Genomic DNA, 19,946 nt, shown 5'->3' with positions numbered 1-19,946 from the left:
ACCTGCTGGAAGTACAGCTTGTGAATTGCCGCCAGTACTACCTCTCCTCGAGGGCAGTAGGCAAGGCTGATTTGAGGTAACGGCGAGGGGAAGTCGCCCCGAAACTCCAGCTTGTATCCCTGTGATACTACTTGCAGAACCCAGGGAACCACCTGTGAGCGAGCCCACTGGTCGCTGAAGTTCCCGAGACGCGCCCCCACCGCACCTGGCTCCACCTGTGGAGCCCCAGCGTCATGCGGTGGACTCAGAGGAAGCGGGGGAAGATTTTTGATCCTGGGAACTGGCTGTCTGGTGCAGCTTTTTCCCTCTTCCCTTGTCTCTGTGCAGAAAGGAAGCGCCTTTAACCCGCTTGCTTTTCTGAAGCCGAAAGGACTGTACCTTATAATACGGTGCTTTCTTAGGCTGTGAGGAAACTTGAGGTAAATTTTTTCCTTCCCAGCTGTTGCTGTGGATACGAGGTCCCAGAGACCATCCCCAAACAATTTCTCACCCTTATAAGGCAGAATCTCATGTGCCTTTTAAAGTCAGCATCGCCTGTCCACTGCCGGGTCCCTAATACCCTCCTGGCAGAATGGACATTGCATTAATTCTGGATGCCAGCCGGCAAATATCCCTCTGTGCATCCCTCATATATAAGACGACATCTTTAATATGCTCTATGGTTAGCAAATAGTATCCCTGTCCTGACAGGGTAATAGACCACGCTGCAGCAGCACTATCCATGCTGAGGCAATTGCAGGTCTCAGTATAGTACCTGAGTGTGTATATACAGACTTCAGGATAGCCTCCTGCTTTTTATCAGCAGGCTCCTTCAAAGTGGGCGTATCCTAAGACGGCAGTGCCACCTTTTTTGACAAACGTGTGAGCGCCTTATCCACCCTAGGGGATATCTCCCAACGTGACCTATCCTCTGGCGGGAAAGGGTACGCCATCAGTAACTTTATAGAAATTACCAGTTTCTTATCGGGGGAACCCACGCTTCTTCACACACTTCATTCACTCATCTTATGGGGGAACAAAACACTGTCTGCTTTTTCTCCTCAAACATAAAACCCCTTTTTTTTTTTTTTTTTTTTTGGTACCTGGGTTAATGTCAGAAATGTGTAACACATTTTTCATTGCCGAGATCAAGCAACGGATGTTCCTAGTGGATTGTGTATATGTCTCAACCTCGTCGACACTGGAGTCAGACTCCGTGTCGACATCTGTGTCTGCCATCTGAGGTAGCAGGCGTTTTTGAGCCCCTGATGGCCTTTGAGACGCCTGGGCAGGCGCGGGCTGAGAAGCCGGCTGTCCCACAGCTGTTACGTCATCCAGCCTTTTATGTAAGGAGTTGACACTGTCGGTTAATACCTTCCACCTATCCATCCACTCTGGTGTCGGCCCCACAGGGGGCGACATCACATTTATCGGCATCTGCTCCGCCTCCACATAAGCCTCCTCATCAACCATGTCGACACAGCCGTACCGACACACCGCACACACACAGGGAATGCTCTGAGGACAGGACCCCACAAAGTCCTTTGGGGAGACAGAGAGAGTATGCCAGCACACACCAGAGCGCTATATAATGCAGGGATTCACACTACCCACAGTGATTTTTCCCTTATAGCTGCTATAATACACATATTTGCGCCTAAATTTAGTGCCCCCTCCCCCCCCCTCTCTTTTTAACCCTTTGAGCCTGAAAACTACAGGGGAGAGCCTGGGGAGCTGTCTTCCAGCTGCACTGTGAAGAGAAAATGGCGCCAGTGTGCTGAGGGAGATAGCCCCGCCCCTTTTTCGGCTGACTTTCTCCCGCTTTTTTATGGATCCTGGCAGGGGTATTTTACACATATATAGCCTCTAGGACTATATATTGTGTTATTTTGCCAGACAAGGTGTTAATATTGCTGCTCATGGCGCCCCCCCCCAGCGCCCTGCACCCATCAGTGACCGGAGTGTGAGGTGTGCATGAGGAGCAATGGCGCACAGCTGCAGTGCTGTGCGCTACCTTGTTGAAGACCGAAGTCTTCTGCCGCCGATTTTCCGGACCATCTTCATGCTTCTGGCTCTGTAACGGGGACAACGGCGCGGCTCCGGGACCGAACGATCGAGGTCGGGTCCTGTGTTCGATCCCTCTGGAGCTAATGGTGTCCAGTAGCCTAAGAAGCCCAAACTATCTCCAGTCAGGTAGGTTCGCTTCTTCTCCCCTTAGTCCCTCGTAGCAGTGAGTCTGTTGCCAGCAGATCTCACTGAAAATAAAAAACCTAAAATAAACTTTCTTTTTCTAGGAGCTCAGGAGAGCCCCTAGTGTGCATCCAGCTCAGCCGGGCACAAGATTCCAACTGAGGTCTGGAGGAGGGTCATAGTGGGAGGAGCCAGTGCACACCAGGTAGTCCTAAAGCTTTCTTTAGTTGTGCCCAGTCTCCTGCGGAGCCGCTATTCCCCATGGTCCTTACGGAGTTCCCAGCATCCACTAGGACGTCAGAGAAAAAGAAATTGAAGAAAATTCTCTGGAGCTCAGAGATGTGCATCCTCTAGTGAGGGCACTTTTTTCTAAACTGCCTGTGGGAGGGGGCATAAAGGGGAGGAGCCAGCACACCCAGTTGAAGAAATTTAAAGTGCACTGGCTCCTTTGGACCCCGTTTATACCCCATCGTACTAGATTCCCCAATATCCCTTATGGATGCTAGAGAAAATCTGGGAAGAACACTCAGTGGCGGATCTTGCCACGGGCAAGCGGTACTTTTGCCCGGGGCGCCGCCTTCCGGAGGGCGCCGCACCAGGGCAAGATCCGCCACTGTGCCCCCCGCAGTGCCCAGCTGTGCCCCCCCACTTTGAAGGGAACCAGTTTCCCTTCATTGAGAGGACCTTAGTTGTGCGGTGCGCGATGACATCATCGCGCACCGCACAGCATAGTGGCACAGACACTAGGGGTCATAATTGACCTCTAGTGTCTATGCTGTTCTATGGGAGAGACGTAATAACGTCTCTCCCATAGATCGAGGAGAGGAGAAGAGCGGCGCCGCCGGCGGACGAGGTCTGCAGCGGTCTGGATCAGGAACGGGGATGGTAAGTATACTTTTTTTTATTTATTTTTTCTTTCAGCGTCGCTACAGGGGGCATAAATGGGGGCGTAACTGACCACACCCCCATTTGAAGCCACGCCCTTATACTTTGCCCGGGGCGCCACAAGGCCAAGAACCGGCCCTGAGAACACTATATATACACCCGTATATTCCTAACCCCTTCCTTTTCTCCCAGCATTGTCCCGGGTTGGGTATGGCTGACCGGTGCTGGGGATCCCGGTGGTCAGCATACCGACCACGGGATCCCGACAGCAGAATAGCAGGGGGGGCCAGCCCAACAAAGCCCCTTGTGGAGCGAGCTACGCTGCGGCTCTGTGGCGACAGGTTCTATTCCCACTCTATGGGTGGTATTCAATTCTTTTCACCCCCGTTCTGTTTCTGCTGACGGGAGTGGTATAATCATCTCAGCTCGCTACCCCCGCGTTAGTGAAGGAACCCAATCCGTTTCACAGCTAAACCTGAATGCTATGGGTGCAATATGCATGATAATGAGGATCACTTTAGAAAGGACATTGGGCGTGATATATCATTTGAATACCGCCCTTTAAGTCTTGTTGGAAACCCACGAGTGGGAATAGTCCCCGTTAGTCTGCATGCCGACTTTCGGGATTTAGAGGGGTCGGGATGTAGCTGTCGGTCCTGTGATCGGCAGTCACATAACTACATCCCATTGTCCCAACTGATGTCTGCCCCCACCTCCCATAATATGAATAAGTGATAGGACCCAGAAATAGTGGAGTAGGACCCTAATTACTTAAAGTGAGGGGTCACTGGGACCCACAAATTTTTACGGTCAGTGGGCCTCATTCAGACCTGATCGGTGCTGTGCGTTTTCGTACAGCAGCCGATCAGGTCTGAACTGCACATGTGCGGCAGTGCGCCGGCGCATGCCAGACAGCCGTCTCAGCCCTGTGATCGACTTTGCCTGATTGACAGGCAGAAGCGTTGCTGGGCGGGAGGGGGCGGGTCGGCGGCGTTTGGCCGCCGTTTTAGGGGCACGGTCTGGGCAACGCAGGCTTGCCCGGACTGTGCGGGGAGGCGGGCAGCGGCGGCTGCGTGGTGTCACACGCAGCCGCTGCGACCTTCACAGTGACAAGTAGCTCCCTACCAGGAGCTGCGCTGGTAGGGAGCTACTCTTCAAGTACACAAGCATCAACGCTGTGCGATGCTTTTGTACTTGTGTGGGGGGGGTCAGGCCAGACATGCGGGGCGGACTAGCCCTGTGCTGGGCGTCACCTCGCATGTCTGTGTGACTGATCGTAGATGTGCTAAATTTAGCACAACTATGATCAGGTCTGAATTAGGCCCACTGACTCATACTATTTATTTGTTTAATGCCAAATCCAGGTCCCTTCAATACACAAGGCACTTACAGTCTGATGTCCTGGACCGGTGCATTAGCACAAGCTCCTGCTACTGCTTGTAGGAGAATTCTGTATTCTCCCCTAACAACGCTGTGTGTAGAGAAGCGGCATGGCTCACTGCCATGGCACAAATATGAGACCACACAAGTGGAATGGAGAAAGGTCAGCATCTCCTAATGGGATCCCAGACAAAGAACCCTCAGTGTTCTGCTAATTGAGGGGTGGAGGGTAACCCTCAAATATGTAGTACAGGTGGATCTCTCATTTATCTAGTTTTTCATTGAACTGGTTTATATCACTTCTAAATGAGCTCACCTTATAGTTTATAAAGCCAGCCATAGTCTTTATCTCCAGCATGTTTGTTTCGTGAGCCCTCAGTTCATGCACCAAGTTATATGCAGTCCTGTAATTTCTAAGCACAAACATATTCTATTAAAATAAAGTTGATAATGCATTGTGCATTAGAATGATTTAATGTTGGATGTCACATCACTACACGCTAACCGTCTTTTGCGGGGCGCTGCACCCTGCCACTTTTCTTAGTGACAGAATGCGCCCTGCCCGTTTGTGCCCGCCCTGCTCCTCCCACGGCTAAAACAGCCAACCGCTTCCTGCCCTCCCAGCATGTAAAGATGCCGTGCGCATGCGCACGACATCCATTCACGCTATGGGAGAGAGCTTGGGGGAAGCCCAGCACCTCCGTAGTTGCTGGGCAGGCCCCCAACAGTGACGCCGCCGGCCGCCCATGCCCCCTGTAGTAATGTCTGTGGGCCGCACCGCCCACTTTGATGACGTTACATGGCCATGGCCCCTATTCTACATGGCCACGCCCCCTTTCCGGGCAAGCGCACACATGTGCCCCTGCAGTCCGGCGCCATGCCCTCTACAGTTTCGAGAGGGCACACTACACAGTTCAGCAGCAAAATGTCTCTTTTTACATATATCTGTACCTCATGCCTTATTGTTATTAGAGATGTGCAGGTTCGGATTTACCCAGTTCTCAAAACAACATTTTATGGACTCTCGGATATCACGCATTTTGGATAGCCAATAAGAAAATCAGGATAAATCTGAACTTGTGTTAAATTTGATGTTGAGAACAGAGTAAATCTGAACACGCACATCTTTAATACTTGTAAATAGATATTATACTAAATTGGAATAAATTGCTGTATCCCAATTGGTTTGGTTAATACAACTGGATTCTCAAAATTATAATTATGTAGAAGATAGAGGGTATACCGTAAAGAGAAGAGGTTAATGCTACTTTGGATTTCAGTCAAAGAGAGGCTAACCAATAACAAAACCCATAGGCCTAATATAAACTCTGTAAATGCCTTTGACAAAATGATTTCCATCAGAGAAGAACTAACACCGCCCCCTCTCTCAGTCTTTCTATGAAAGACCTGGCCAATCTATGGTGCACAATGCATGGGAAAATAAGAATTTACTTACCGATAATTCTATTTCTCGGAGTCCGTAGTGGATGCTGGGGTTCCTGAAAGGACCATGGGGAATAGCGGCTCCGCAGGAGACAGGGCACAAAAAAGTAAAGCTTTACTAGGTCAGGTGGTGTGCACTGGCTCCTCCCCCTATGACCCTCCTCCAGACTCCAGTTAGGTACTGTGCCCGGACGAGCATACACAATAAGGGAGGCATTTTGAATCCCGGGTAAGACTCATACCAGCCACACCAATCACACCGTACAACTTGTGATCTAAACCCAGTTAACAGTATGACAACAGAAAGGGCCTCTTAAAGATGGCTCCTTAACAATAACCCGAATTAGTTAACAATAACTATGTACAAGTATTGTAGATAATCCGCACTTGGGATGGGCGCCCAGCATCCACTACGGACTCCGAGAAATAGAATTATCGGTAAGTAAATTCTTATTTTCTCTATCGTCCTAAGTGGATGCTGGGGTTCCTGAAAGGACCATGGGGATTATACCAAAGCTCCCAAACGGGCGGGAGAGTGCGGATGACTCTGCAGCACCGAATGAGAGAACTCCAGGTCCTCCTTTGCCAGGGTATCAAATTTGTAAAATTTTACAAACGTGTTCTCCCCCGACCACGTAGCTGCTCGGCAGAGTTGTAATGCCGAGACCCCTCGGGCAGCCGCCCAAGATGAGCCCACCTTCCTTGTGGAGTGGGCTTTTACAGTTTTAGGCTGTGGCAGGCCTGCCACAGAATGTGCAAGTTGAATTGTGTTACAAATCCAACGAGCAATCGACTGCTTAGAAGCAGGTGCGCCCAACTTGTTGGGTGCATACAATATAAACAGCGAGTCAGATTTTCTGACTCCAGCCGTCCTTGCAATGTATATTTTTAAGGCTCTGACAACGTCCAACAACTTGGAGTCCTCCAAGTCGCTAGTGGCCGCAGGCACCACAATAGGTTGGTTCAGATGAAATGCTGATACCACTTTAGGGAGAAAATGCGGACGAGTCCGCAGTTCTGCCCTATCCGAATGGAAGATTAGATAAGGACTTTTATAAGATAAAGCCGCCAATTCAGATACTCTCCTGGCAGAGGCCAGGGCTAGTAACATAGTCACTTTCAATGTGAGATATTTCAAATCCACCTTTTTCAATGGTTCAAACCAATGGGATTTGAGGAAATCTAAAACTACATTTAGATCCCACGGTGCCACCGGAGGCCCCACAGGAGGCTGTATATGCAGTACTCCCTTGACAAAAGTCTGGACCTCAGGGACAGAGGCCAATTCTTTTTGGAAGAATATTGACAGGGCCGAAATTTGAACCTTAATGGATCCCAATTTGAGACCCATAGATAATCCTGATTGCAGGAAATGTAGGAAACGACCCAGTTGGAATTCCTCCGTCGGAACCCTCCGATCCTCGCACCACGCTACATATTTTCGCCAAATGCGGTGATAATGTTTCACGGTGACTTCCTTCCGTGCCTTAATCAAGGTAGGAATGACTTCTTCTGGAATGCCTTTCCCTTTTAGGATCTGGCGTTCAACCGCCATGCCGTCAAACGCAGCCGCGGTAAGTCTTGAAAAAGACAGGGACCCTGCTGTAGCAGGTCCCTTCTCAGAGGTAGAGGCCACGGTTCGTCCGTGAGCATCTCTTGAAGTTCCGGATACCAAGTCCTTCTCGGCCAATCCGGAACCACTAGTATTGTTCTTACTCTTCTTTGCCGTATGATCTTCAATACCTTTGGTATGAGCGGCAGAGGAGGAAACACATACACTGATTGGTACACCCAAGGAGTTACCAGTGCGTCCACAGCTATTGCCTGTGGATCTCTTGACCTGGCGCAATATTTGTCCAGTTTCTTGTGGAGGCGAGACGCCATCATGTCTACAATTGGTCTTTCCCAACGGTCTATTAACATGTTGAAGACTTCTGGATGTAGACCCCACTCTCCCGGATGAAGATCGTGTCTGCTGAGGAAGTCTGCTTCCCAGTTGTCCACGCCCGGGATGAACACTGCTGACAGTGCTATCACGTGATTCTCCGCCCAGCGAAGAATCTTGGCAGCTTCTGCCATTGCACTCCTGCTTCTTGTGCCGCCCTGCCTGTTTACATGGGCGACCGCCGTGATGTTGTCCGACTGAATCAACACCGGCTTTCCTTGCAGGAGAAGTTCCGCCTGGCTTAGAGCATTGTAGATTGCTCTTAGTTCCAGAATGTTTATGTGAAGAGACTTTTCCAGACTCGTCCATACTCCCTGGAAGTTTCTTCCTTGTGTGACTGCTCCCCAGCCTCTCAGGCTGGCGTCCGTGGTCACCAGGATCCAATCCTGAATGCCGAATCTGCGGCCTTCTAATAGGTGAGCCTTCTGCAACCACCACAGAAGTGACACCCTTGTCTTTGGTGACAGGGTTATTCGCAGGTGCATCTGCAGATGCGACCCTGACCATTTGTCCAACAGATCCCTTTGGAATATTCTTGCATGGAATCTGCCGAATGGAATTGCTTCGTAAGAAGCCACCATTTTTCCCAGGACTCTTGTGCATTGATGTACTGACACTTTTCCTGGTTTTAGGAGGTTCCTGACCAGATCGGATAACTCCTTGGCTTTTCCCTCTGGAAGGAAAACCTTTTTCTGAACCGTGTCCAGAATCATTCCTAGGAACAGCAGACGAGTTGTCGGGATTAAATGGGATTTTGGAATATTCAGAATCCACCCGTGTTGTCTTAGCACCTCTTGAGATAGTGCTAAAGCTGTCTCCAGCTGTTCTCTGGACCTTGCCCTTATTAGGAGATCGTCCAAGTATGGGATAACTAATACGCCTTTTCTTCGAAGAAGAATCATCATCTCGGCCATTACCTTGGTAAAGACCCGAGGCGCCGTGGACAATCCGAACGGCAGCGTCTGAAACTGATAGTGACAGTTTTGAACAATGAACCTGAGGTACCCCTGGTGTGCGGGGTAAATCGGAACGTGTAGATACGCATCCTTGATGTCCAAGGATACCATAAAGTCCCCTTCTTCCAGGTTCGCTATCACTGCTCTGAGTGACTCCATCTTGAACTTGAACTTTTTTATGTAGAGGTTCAAGGACTTCAGATTTAGAATAGGCCTTACCGAGCCATCCGGCTTCGGTACCACAAATAGAGTGGAATAATACCCCTTTCCTTGTTGTAATAGGGGTACTTTGACTATCACCTGCTGAGCGTACAGCTTGTGAATGGCTTCCAACACCCTCTCCCTTTCGGAAGAGACGGTTGGTAAGGCAGACTTCAGGAAACGATGAGGAGGATCCGTCTCTAATTCCAACCTGTACCCCTGAGATATTATCTGCAGGATCCAGGGGTCTACCTGCGAGTGAGCCCACTGCGCGCTGTAATTTTTGAGACGGCCCCCCACTGTCCCCGAGTCCGCTTGAGAGGCCCCAGCGTCATGCTGAGGTTTTTGCAGGAGCCGGGGAGGACTTCTGTTCCTGGGAAGGAGCTGCCTGTTGGTGTCTCTTCCCTCTTCCTCTGCCTCGTGGCAGGTACGACAAGCCCTTTGCTCTCTTATTTTTGTAGGAGCGAAAAGGCTGCGGTTGAAAGGTCGGTGCCTTTCTCTGTTGGGGAGTGACTTGCCCTTTATACGGCAAAACCTCCATGTGACGTTTTGAATCCGCATCGCCTGTCCACTGTCGTGTCCATAAGGCTCTTCTGGCTGAAATGGACATAGCACTCACCCGAGATGCCAGTGTGCAAATATCCCTCTGTGCATCACGCATATAGATAAATGCATCCTTTATTTGTTCTAACGACAGTAAAACATTGTCCCTATCTAGGGTATCAATATTTTCAATCAGGGATTCTGACCAAACTACTCCAGCACTGCACATCCAGGCAGTTGCTATAGCTGGTCGTAGTATAACACCTGCATGTGTGTATATATTCTTTTGAATAACTTCCATCTTTCTATCTGATGGATCCTTAAGTGCGGCCGTCTCAGGAGAGGGTAACGCCACTTGTTTGGATAAGCGTGTGAGCGCCTTGTCCACCTTAGGGGGTGTTTCCCAGCGCGCCCTAACCTCTGGCGGGAAAGGGTATAATGCCAATAACTTTTTTGAAATTATCAACTTTTTATCAGGAGCAACCCACGCTTCATCACACACGTCATTTAATTCTTCTGATTCAGGAAAAACTGTTTGTAGTTTTTTCACACCATACATAATACCCTGTTTTACGGTATCTGTAGTATCAGCTAAATGTAACGTCTCCTTCATTGCCAAAATCATATAACGTGTGGCCCTACTGGAAAATACGTTTGAATTTCTACCGTCGTCACTGGAATCAGTGCCCGTGTCTGGGTCTGTGTCGACCGACTGAGGCAAAGGGCGTTTTACAGCCCCTGACGGTGTTTGAGGCGCCTGGACAGGCATTAATTGATTGTCCGGCCGCCTCATGTCCTCAACTGACTGTTTAAGGGAAGATAAACCATCACGTAATTCCACAAATAAAGGCATCCATTCTGGTGTCGACCCCCTGGGGGGTGACATCTGCATATTTGGCAATTGCTCCGCCTCCACACCAATATCGTCCTCATACATGTCGACACCACGTACCGACACACACCGCAAACTCACAGGGAATGCTCTAATGAAGACAGGACCCACTAGCCCTTTTGGGGAGACAGAGGGAGAGTCTGCCAGCACACACCACAAAGCGCTATATATACAAGGGATATCCTTATATTAAGTGCTCCCTTATAGCTGCTTTAATATATATATATATATAGCCATTAATGTGCCCCCCCTCTCTGTTTTACCCTGTTTCTGTAGTGCAGTGCAGGGGAGAGACCTGGGAGCCGTTCTGACCAGCGGAGCTGTGACAGAAAATGGCGCCGTGTGCTGAGGAGATAGGCCCCGCCCCTTTTTCGGCGGGTTCTTCTCCCGCTATTTTTCCAGTCAGGCAGGGGTTAAATATCTCCATATAGCCCCTATGGGCTATATGTGAGGTATTTTTAGCCTTGTATAAGGTTTATATTTGCCTCTCAGAGCGCCCCCCCCCAGCGCTCTGCACCCTCAGTGACTGCCCAGTGAAGTGTGCTGAGAGGAAAATGGCGCACAGCTGCAGTGCTGTGCGCTACCTTATGAAGACTGAGGAGTCTTCAGCCGCCGGTTTCCGGACCTCTTCACGCTTCAGCATCTGCAAGGGGGTCGGCGGCGCGGCTCCGGGACCGGACTCCACGGCTGGGCCTGTGTTCGATCCCTCTGGAGCTAATGGTGTCCAGTAGCCAAGCAGCAAATCCACTCTGCATGCAGGTGAGTTTACTACTTTCCCCCTAAGTCCCACGTTGCAGTGATCCTGTTGCCAGCAGGACTCACTGTAAAGAAAAAAACCTAAACTAAACTTTCTCTAAGCAGCTCTTTAGGAGAGCCACCTAGATTGCACCCTTCTCGTTCGGGCACAAAATCTAACTGGAGTCTGGAGGAGGGTCATAGGGGGAGGAGCCAGTGCACACCACCTGACCTAGTAAAGCTTTACTTTTTTGTGCCCTGTCTCCTGCGGAGCCGCTATTCCCCATGGTCCTTTCAGGAACCCCAGCATCCACTTAGGACGATAGAGAAATGGACCTTAGCAGAAGAATAATAGGAGGAAATCTTTACTATTCCCAAACATACAGACCTTATTGAAATGTTAACAAAATTGATAAATAGGGCTGATATTCCTAAATGCTGTCTCCAATGCACCCTAGAGGTCCTTGTTTTAAGAATAGTCATGCTTAGCCACAGGTGATTTAATGTAACTATCTGTGCTAATCTATGGATATCTTTAAAACCTGGACCGTTAAGGTTTCCTCGAGGACTGCCTTTGGAACCTCTGATATAGGGGATTATTTACTAAGTAGCAGCTTGCAAAAGCTGCCTCTTCTAAGCCCAAAACGGTTCTACTAAAAGCACTGCTCTTTTACATTTTGGCTGAAACACACTGTAGAGAAGTAAATAAAAACACAGAATGTATTTAACATCTAGTAAACTACAGAAAATACGGCCTAACCTAAACATTGCTGGGAAAATTGCAGGTCTGTAGGAAATATATTCCAGATGGTCTGCATTTGCTCTCAGACTGAGCGCCCCTTAGCTGAGTTTCATAAAATCCTCCATGACAGTAAAGATTTTAAAGGATATCCATGCTTCAGTCCAGATTATTAATTTAAAATGACTGAGGTACTAATTAAATCACCTTTGCTCAACAATGGATATCCTTAAAACCCTCAACGTAATGAGAGCTTGGGAATCTCTGCTCCATAGAAAGAAGTTTTCAATTTAATCATGTAAGTAATGAGATCTAATAGGAAACTGCCCTCACTCAAGTCAGCAATAACTTCCTTGCTGCCAAATTGAAGGGCCACTACTCTCTGCTCATTCTCCTCAACACCTCTGTTGCTTTGGACACTGTGGACCTCATTCTCTTCCTGCAAATGCAGCACACCCTCAGTCTGCATGATACTGCCCTCTCCTGGCTGGTACCTCTCTCTGACAGTTCTCTCTCTGTATCCTCTGATGATTCCACACCCTCTAACCATTGGTGCCCAAATGGGTCTGCTCTTAGATTTCTATTCTCCCTTTACACATCCTCTTAAGGTGAGCTAATCAGCAACTTTGGCCTCCAATATGATCTCTATGCTGATGACACTGATTACCTTTCCCTCTCTCTCCTAACTCGTATCTCCAAATGTCTCTCTGCTATTTCTTCCTGGAAGTCCCAGAGCTTTCTTAAACTTAACACGTATAAGAGGAATGATCGGATAATCTTTTCTCCCTCCTGAATAATTTCACCTACAATTTCTTTATCTATTAATAGCACCACCATCTCCTCTTGCGTGAAATGTCTTGAAGTTATTATTGACTCTTCCCTCGCTTTCAAACCATACATTTAGTACCTTTCGCAGTCCTGATATTTCCATCTCAAAAACACCTCCAAGATCAGACCCTCTCTCACCCTGGAGGCAAGTAAGACCCTTATTCACTCACTGGTAATCTGCAGATAGACTACTATAACCTTCTCTATCTGGCCTTCGCGTTTCCCACCTCTCTCCATGCTGTTGTCCAGCTCACCTTCCTCTCCTAAAGCATCAGATATGCCTTCCCTCTCCTATAAGTCCTGCACCCTTCCCCTTCAGAACCCAACTCAAACTTTTCATACTTACAAAACCGTCCCTCAGTCCTGTACCATTTACATCTCTGACCTTACATGGCTTCACACTCTATGCCCGCCTATATCGCCTCTCCTCCCAGCTGATTATTTCTTCCCACCCCCAAGATTTTGCCTAACTCTAGTCCTCTCTCCCTTTTAGACTCTCCACTACACTACAAAAATTCAAATGGGCTATCAAGGCTCACTGCGTCATCAATTTCTTCCAGCTCTCTTCCTAACCCAGTGGCCATACTCACTGTCTACCCCATCTGTGTCACCCTTGTCTCTCTGCCCCTCCCCTTTAGAGTAGAAGATCTCACGATTTTCGTTCCCTCATGTGCTTTTCCTTCCTTAACTTTTACCATAATAACCTACCCACTGCATATAACGGCACATAATCCTTGGGTTCTGCTGCCATGATACTTATTATAACTGCCAATGCAGCAATGTTTATAAACCATATGCATATCCTGCATTGGTTCGTACTGTAATGCTGGGTACACATTAACAGATATATTGGCCGACCAACTGATCGGCCAATACATCGTTTACTGATCGGCGGGTGTGTACTAGCATTATGTCTGTGAACACCGTCGGTCACAGACATATCGCATTGGCCCTGCTGCACAGACGATGACCAAAATATCTGCAGATACACTGGTGCATCGTTCTGTGTGTATGGCCGACATGGTTGGCTGTTCAGCGTGTCATCTTGGGTGGGCAGGGTTATTCAAATGACTCCTGGAGCTGCAGCATCTACAGCTGTGACGTACAGTACACTGAAGTTTTTTCCCACCACAGCTTTGGCAGGTGGGTTTCCGTCACCAGGAGAACTGACTTGCGAGAGGGATCCGCCAGAGATGGGGGTGCACGTAACGTGCGAGGTCCGCCCGGCCAGTAGGAGGGAGACACCGCATGGGTATGTGCACGGCCAGCGGGAACTTCAGCAAGGAAAGTAAGTGTGTGTGTGTGTGTGTCTCCAACGAGGATCCTCTGTCAGCGGGAGCCGTGACCAGGGAGGGAGCAGCACTACTTAGCAAGACACACTGACAGCCCTGCTCGCCAGCTGTGTATCCTCTCTCTGTCAGCTGAGTTACTGACCAGTGTGCCAGGCTGCAGAGGCTTTAGCTTCTCCCTGCTCCCCTTAACCCGGAGTCTGGACATATATATTATGCTTTGTGACATCCGGCCACCGACAGGGTAAACAAGTCTTTGCAGTCCAGTGTCCGGCCTCCTGCCCGCCCCTGTGCATCACTGTGCCCCTCCCCCGAGCACATCTCTCAGCTGCCCCAAGCTGACATCCACACTGCACCAGCACCCTGGGCGACACTCTCACGTATTCTCACTCACTTTGAAAGGGGGAGTCGCTACCGCCCGTGCAGCCCACACTCAGTGACACTACATTCCCAGCATGCCAGCGCAGCCCAGTTCTAAAGTTGGGTACACATTAGATGATATGTTGTCCAATCCGGCGGATAGGACCAACATATCAGGTACATCATCAAGTGTGTACCCGCTATGTCGCAGACGATGTGAACTCCTGTGAGTCATTCGTGTCATCCTCTGTCGGCCCTATATGTAGGACACACGAGAGACATCGCTAGTAAGGGCCATGCTGCCGAATTCAGCATGGCCGCCGCCATCGCTCAGTCGTAGCCAACATCAGCAAGTGTGAATGCACTAGCCGATGCCGGACATCACCCACTGGGTCCCATCGCCCTTGGTATTGCTGGGTACACACCGTGTAGTGTATACCCAGCTTATCAGGTGCTGTCTTCACTGAGGGCTACAGTCACTAGCATGCCCATTCCTACCTCTGATTTTTCCACAAAGAGTTTGGCTGGGACTTGTAGTTTCCACCACAGCCCAGGCGAAACTGGGTGCACTAATATTAACTCTGTTTTGCTGCCAGGTACCCGTGTGTAAATAGGTGGGCTCCCTAATGCTGTAGCATATTATTGTACGTATATTACACTGGTATGTGCTAATGTGTTACATACATTGGGCAGTATCCTATTACCCACGGTAGAATAAGTTTTTTTTGCAATTTTTTCCGATGTTTCACACTGGTTTTTGTTTTTTTTGCTTTTTGTTTACAGGCTATCCTATTAGATCGCATGTAAAAAAGAAAAGAAAAGGTGAAACCTGTGTGTTTTTGTGAGAAACAGCACTGTTTTCGCTTGAAAACGGGGCTGTTTCCGGGGATTTGGTTTTGCCTGCCTAAAAGGTGAAACAAAATCCCTGATACCAGCGGCGACCTGCAGTGTCCCATGCCTGGTGCAGCAGCAGCAGGCTGGGACTGCAGCGAGGGCTCCACGGCCCAGGAGGTAGCACTCGGCGCTGTCACCCCCGGCGGGGAAGCAAGGGCAGCACCGTGACCTGCATCACCCCCCTCTTCCACAGCTCCTGACAGCGGTCACATGACGGGGGGAGCTGTCATGTGAACGGGGGTGGGGGGCCAGAGGTTGATCGCTGCATCGGGAGCTGTCAGGAGCCAGCATCCTGTGCAGTACACAAAAGCCCCGATAAGCCACAGCTCGTGCTTATCATGGCTTATAGGATAGCCCTGGCCGATATCATTAACGCCCATTGTGTTATCGTCCTAATGTACCACAAAGTGAGCTGCTGCATTCTTTACATACACTGTCAATGAGCATAGTGGCGTCTCATCCAAGAGGTACCCTCCATCCTGCCCCGCCCACAGTCACATATTGTGCCTGTGTCCTCAGAAGGCCAGCCAAATATGTAAATTGCAGGAATATTTGGCACATTTAATGATGACGATCTGCCAGTGTGTACAGAGGAAACATTAACTGGCCACTGTCCTCAACAACAGATATATCTGCAGATGGTAGTGGTGGTTGGTCCGTGTGTACCATCTGCAGTTATATCTGCAGATCGATTGATCTGCAGTTATATCTTTAGGTGTGTACCCATCTTAAGTAACTCTTTCCTTGTTTCGTTTATATTGTTTCTGTACTTTTGTTGCTGACCACTTGTGGTGCCATATAATATGGCATATATAATAATAAAACAATGTTTCCTGTGAAGCGTACCCTTCCACATAACCTAGTCTCGAGGCCACTTTCCCATGCTCATGCTTTGGCCATCTCTTCCTCGCTTACCTCCTGCCACCAGACCACCTTCCACTTGCTTGTGCCTCAAGTCACATCTCTCTGTCTCCCCCTAGATTGCAAGCTCCTTGGAGCAGGACCCTCTTCCCTCCTGTTCTCACATTCCTCTGCTCTTGCACTTCACTTACAGCTATCTCCTACTCAGGGACGTGCAGTCAGGGGAGGCAGTGCCTCCCCTGTGATTAATTATTAAAATTAAAAGAAGATACTTTTGACACATTCTGTGTCATAAGTATCTTCTTTATTTTATTCTAATAATTTTAGGTCCTTAAAGTACTTTGGGAGGCACTGATAGCATTGCCTCCCGTGGATAATGGGAACAGGGACAGAGCGGGGGGGCGGGGCCAAACACTGGGCTGTAAAAGCCCATTAAAAAATATAGGGAAAGCAGCACTTAAACAAGTGCCTCGCTGACAGGGACACCACCCCCATGTCAGCGAGGCACCTGTGATTGAACAGTGGATCCAGGGCTGGATCCGCTTGTCCAATCACCCACACGCGGCGTTGGAGGCGGCGGGTCTCGGCGGTGAGTGGCGTTGGAGGTAGCGGGGAGCAGCGGTGGGCCTGCAGTGTGTGTGGCTCTCCCCCTCCCTCACAGACAGCAGCGGTGGCCCTGCGGAGCGTGCTGCTCTCCCCCCGTCCTCCCCCGCCGGCTCCGTCCTCCTGCTCACCTGACAGCCAGCAGCGGTGGGCCTGCAGTACGTGCGGCTCCCCCCCGTCCTTCTCCGCCGGCTCCGTCCTTCTCCGCCGGCTCCGTCCTCCAGCAGCAGGTTAGTTCGTGTGACTCTCTCTCTCTCCCCCTCCCTCCCTCTCCTGTGGATGTGGAAGTATAATGTTCATTTTTACAGGTCCCCCTACCCTATTGGATTCTACTGGACAAGTGGACATGATCGGCGTGGGATGTAGGTAAGTAATCTCTCTCTCATTTTTACAGGAACCACCTATTGGATTCTACTGGACAAGTGGACGTGACCGGCGTGGGATGTAGGTAAGTATGTGTGAGTGTGTAAGTGTGTTTTAATAAATTTTTACTTTTCACGGTGTGTGTGTTGTGTTTTTATTTGGGTATTTTTTGTGTGTGTAGAACTACAGGTACCAGCGAGCCCGTTATTTCCCCGCATACTGGTACTTGAGGTTCTCCAAGTACCAGCAAGCGGGGGAGGCTTGCTGGGCCTTGTAGTTCCACAACAAAAAATAATATATATATATTTTTTTTTTTACACACACATGGCTATCAGGCTGGCACCCACCACCCAGGGGTGCTGGGAACAGCCTCGGGCTTCACCCCTGGCCCTTGGGTGCCTGGAGGGGGGGACCCCTTGATTTAAGGGGTCTCCACTCATCCAGGAAACCCCGGCCAGAGGTTACTAGTTGGGTAGGTAATGCCACGGCCGCAGGGACCTACATAAAAAAGTGTCCCCCGGCTGTGGCATTCTCTCTCTGGCTAGTGGAGCCCGGTGCTGGTTTTAAAAATACAGGGGACCCCTACATCTTTTGTCCCCCGTATTTTTGGAACCAGGACCGGACTAAGAGCCCGGTGCTGGTTGCCTAAATACAGGAAACCCCTGTCCAATTTTTTTCCCAGTATTTAAACAACCAGGACCGGCTCAAAGAGCCCGAGGCTGGTTATACTTAGGAGGTGGGACCCCACACATTTTTTTTTTTTTAACCCATTCAGACCCTTTTCCATTAAGTTAATGGAAGCCCTGGACAACAAACTTGCATTCATGTCCTCCTCTCACTCCCTTCCCAGTACCAAACACTAAATTTTTTTTTTTTTCTATAAAAATGTACAATAACTAACAAGTATGATGAGCAGGCAGGCAGCGGGCATTGGCGGCATCGGAGTGAGATGCAAATTAGTGGCGGAAGGCTGGGTCAGTTGATGGTGGGCGAGTTTGTAAGCCATTGGCGGTGGCAGTTGGCATCGGCTCAGAGGCAGTAGCGGGCATTGGCTCGGTGGCGGTAGGGGTCATCGGCAGGATTCGGCGGACAATATGGCTGTAGTGCCTCACCAGCCACTGACCTCACCGCACACCACTGCTCCTACTTCATGACTGTTCATTTCTTCCATTAGCTGTCCACCCCTATTATTACGCCGATTACTCCATTCCTTCCTTACATCTCAGCTGTATTGTTTACTGAGAACTGTGGTGCTAATCATTACATGTGCTCGTTTTTAGTTTTTCTGTAAATGTGAAGTTCTCTGTACCTTGTATTGTTCTAATGTGTCGTATGTATGGTGCTACAAAACACTTGTGGCGCTTTATAAATAAAATAAGGAGATTTATGGTAGACTTACCATTGTTAAATCTCTTTCTTCGAGGTACACTGGATTCCACAGGGAATACATCGGGGTGTAGAGTTAGATTTTGATCCGAGGCACCAACAGGCTAAAGCTTTGACTGTTCCCAGGATGCACTGCACTGCCTCCTCTTTAGCCCCGCCTCCAGGAACTGGAGCTCAGTTTTGTTGACTAGTCCAATGCAGTAGCAGGTAAGAGAGACGGTAGAGGTTAGTCACATAGAACTAATGCCATACAAACCCAAAGAAGCTAAGTGCGTCAGGGTGAGCACCCTGTCGAACCCAGTGTACCTCGCAGAAAGAGATTTAACAATGGTAAGTCTACCATAAATCTGCAGCGGGGTACACTGGGATTCCACAGGGAATACATCTGGGATGTCCTAAAGCAGTTCCTCATGGGAGGGGACGTACTGTAGTGGGCACAAGAACCCGGCATCCAAAGGAAGTATCAAAGGCATAAAACCTGATGAACGTGTTCACTGAGGACCACATAGCCACCTTGCACAATTGTTCTGCGGACGCGCCACGGCGGGCCGCCCAAGAAGATCTAACAGACCGAGTAGAATGGGCTTTGATAGCAGCAGGAGCTGGGAGCCCAGCCTGCGCATAGGCTTGTGCAATCACCATTCTAATCCATCTGGCCAAGGTCTGCTTATTCCCAGGCCAGCCACGTTTGTGAAATCCAAAAAGTACAAAAAGGGAGTCTGACCTCCTGATAAAGGAAGTCCTTTCCACATAAATATGGAGAGCCCGTACCACATCCAAAGATCATTCTTTGGAGGACAAACCAGAAGAGATGAAGGGCGGATCCACAATCTCCTGGTTAAGGTGAAAAGATGATACCACCTTAGGCAAATAACCTGGGCGAGTTCGAAGAACTGCCCGGTCACGGTGAAAAATCAGAAAGGGTGGACGACAGGACAAAGCGCCCAAGTCCTACACCCTCCTAGCAGAGGCAATAGCCAACAGAAACACGACCTTAAGTGTAAGGCATTTAAGGTCCACAGACTCAAGAGGCTCAAATGGAGACTCTTGTAGGGCATTCAGAACGACAGACAGATCCCATGGAGCCACAGGAGGGACATAGGGAGGCTGAATCCATAAGACACCCTGAGTGAAAGTGTGAACGTCAGGAAGAGACGCAATTTTTCTCTGAAACCACACCGAAAAAGCAGATCTATAGACCTTGAGGGAGGCCAGATGAAGGCCCAAGTCTAAGCCTTGTTGTAGAAAAGCCAAAAGCCTGGAAGTTCTGAAAGTATATGCATTATAATTCTTACCAGCACACCAGGTGAAGTAAGAATTCCAGACCCTGTAATAAATCCGAGCCAAAGACGGTTTTCGGGCTTTCAACATAGTTTCTTGCGATGCCCTGGGGTTGTCTGGCTGGGTGGCTCTGGGGTATCCTGTCCCCTGGACCTGAACCCCTATAGTTAGTGTTAGTGAGTTACCCAATGAG

At 49.3% G+C, this 19,946-nt stretch overlaps 1 protein-coding gene across 3 annotated transcripts in view; it reads right to left on the bottom strand.

Moving 5' to 3' along the window:
• TRAPPC11 (trafficking protein particle complex subunit 11) overlaps nt 1–19,946 on the bottom strand; it is a 153,388-nt gene that overhangs the window by 58,873 nt on the left and 74,569 nt on the right. For all 3 annotated transcript variants that reach the window (XM_063920701.1, XM_063920702.1, XM_063920700.1), the window contains exon 8: nt 4,751–4,847. In XM_063920701.1, coding sequence (XP_063776771.1) covers nt 4,751–4,847 — 97 coding nt within the window. The remainder of the gene's footprint in view (nt 1–4,750; nt 4,848–19,946) is intronic.

This window comes from Pseudophryne corroboree, chromosome 1 (genome assembly GCF_028390025.1).
Source record: "Pseudophryne corroboree isolate aPseCor3 chromosome 1, aPseCor3.hap2, whole genome shotgun sequence".
NCBI lineage: Eukaryota > Metazoa > Chordata > Amphibia > Anura > Myobatrachidae > Pseudophryne > Pseudophryne corroboree.
This window is presented reverse-complemented; position numbering and strand designations above follow the sequence as displayed.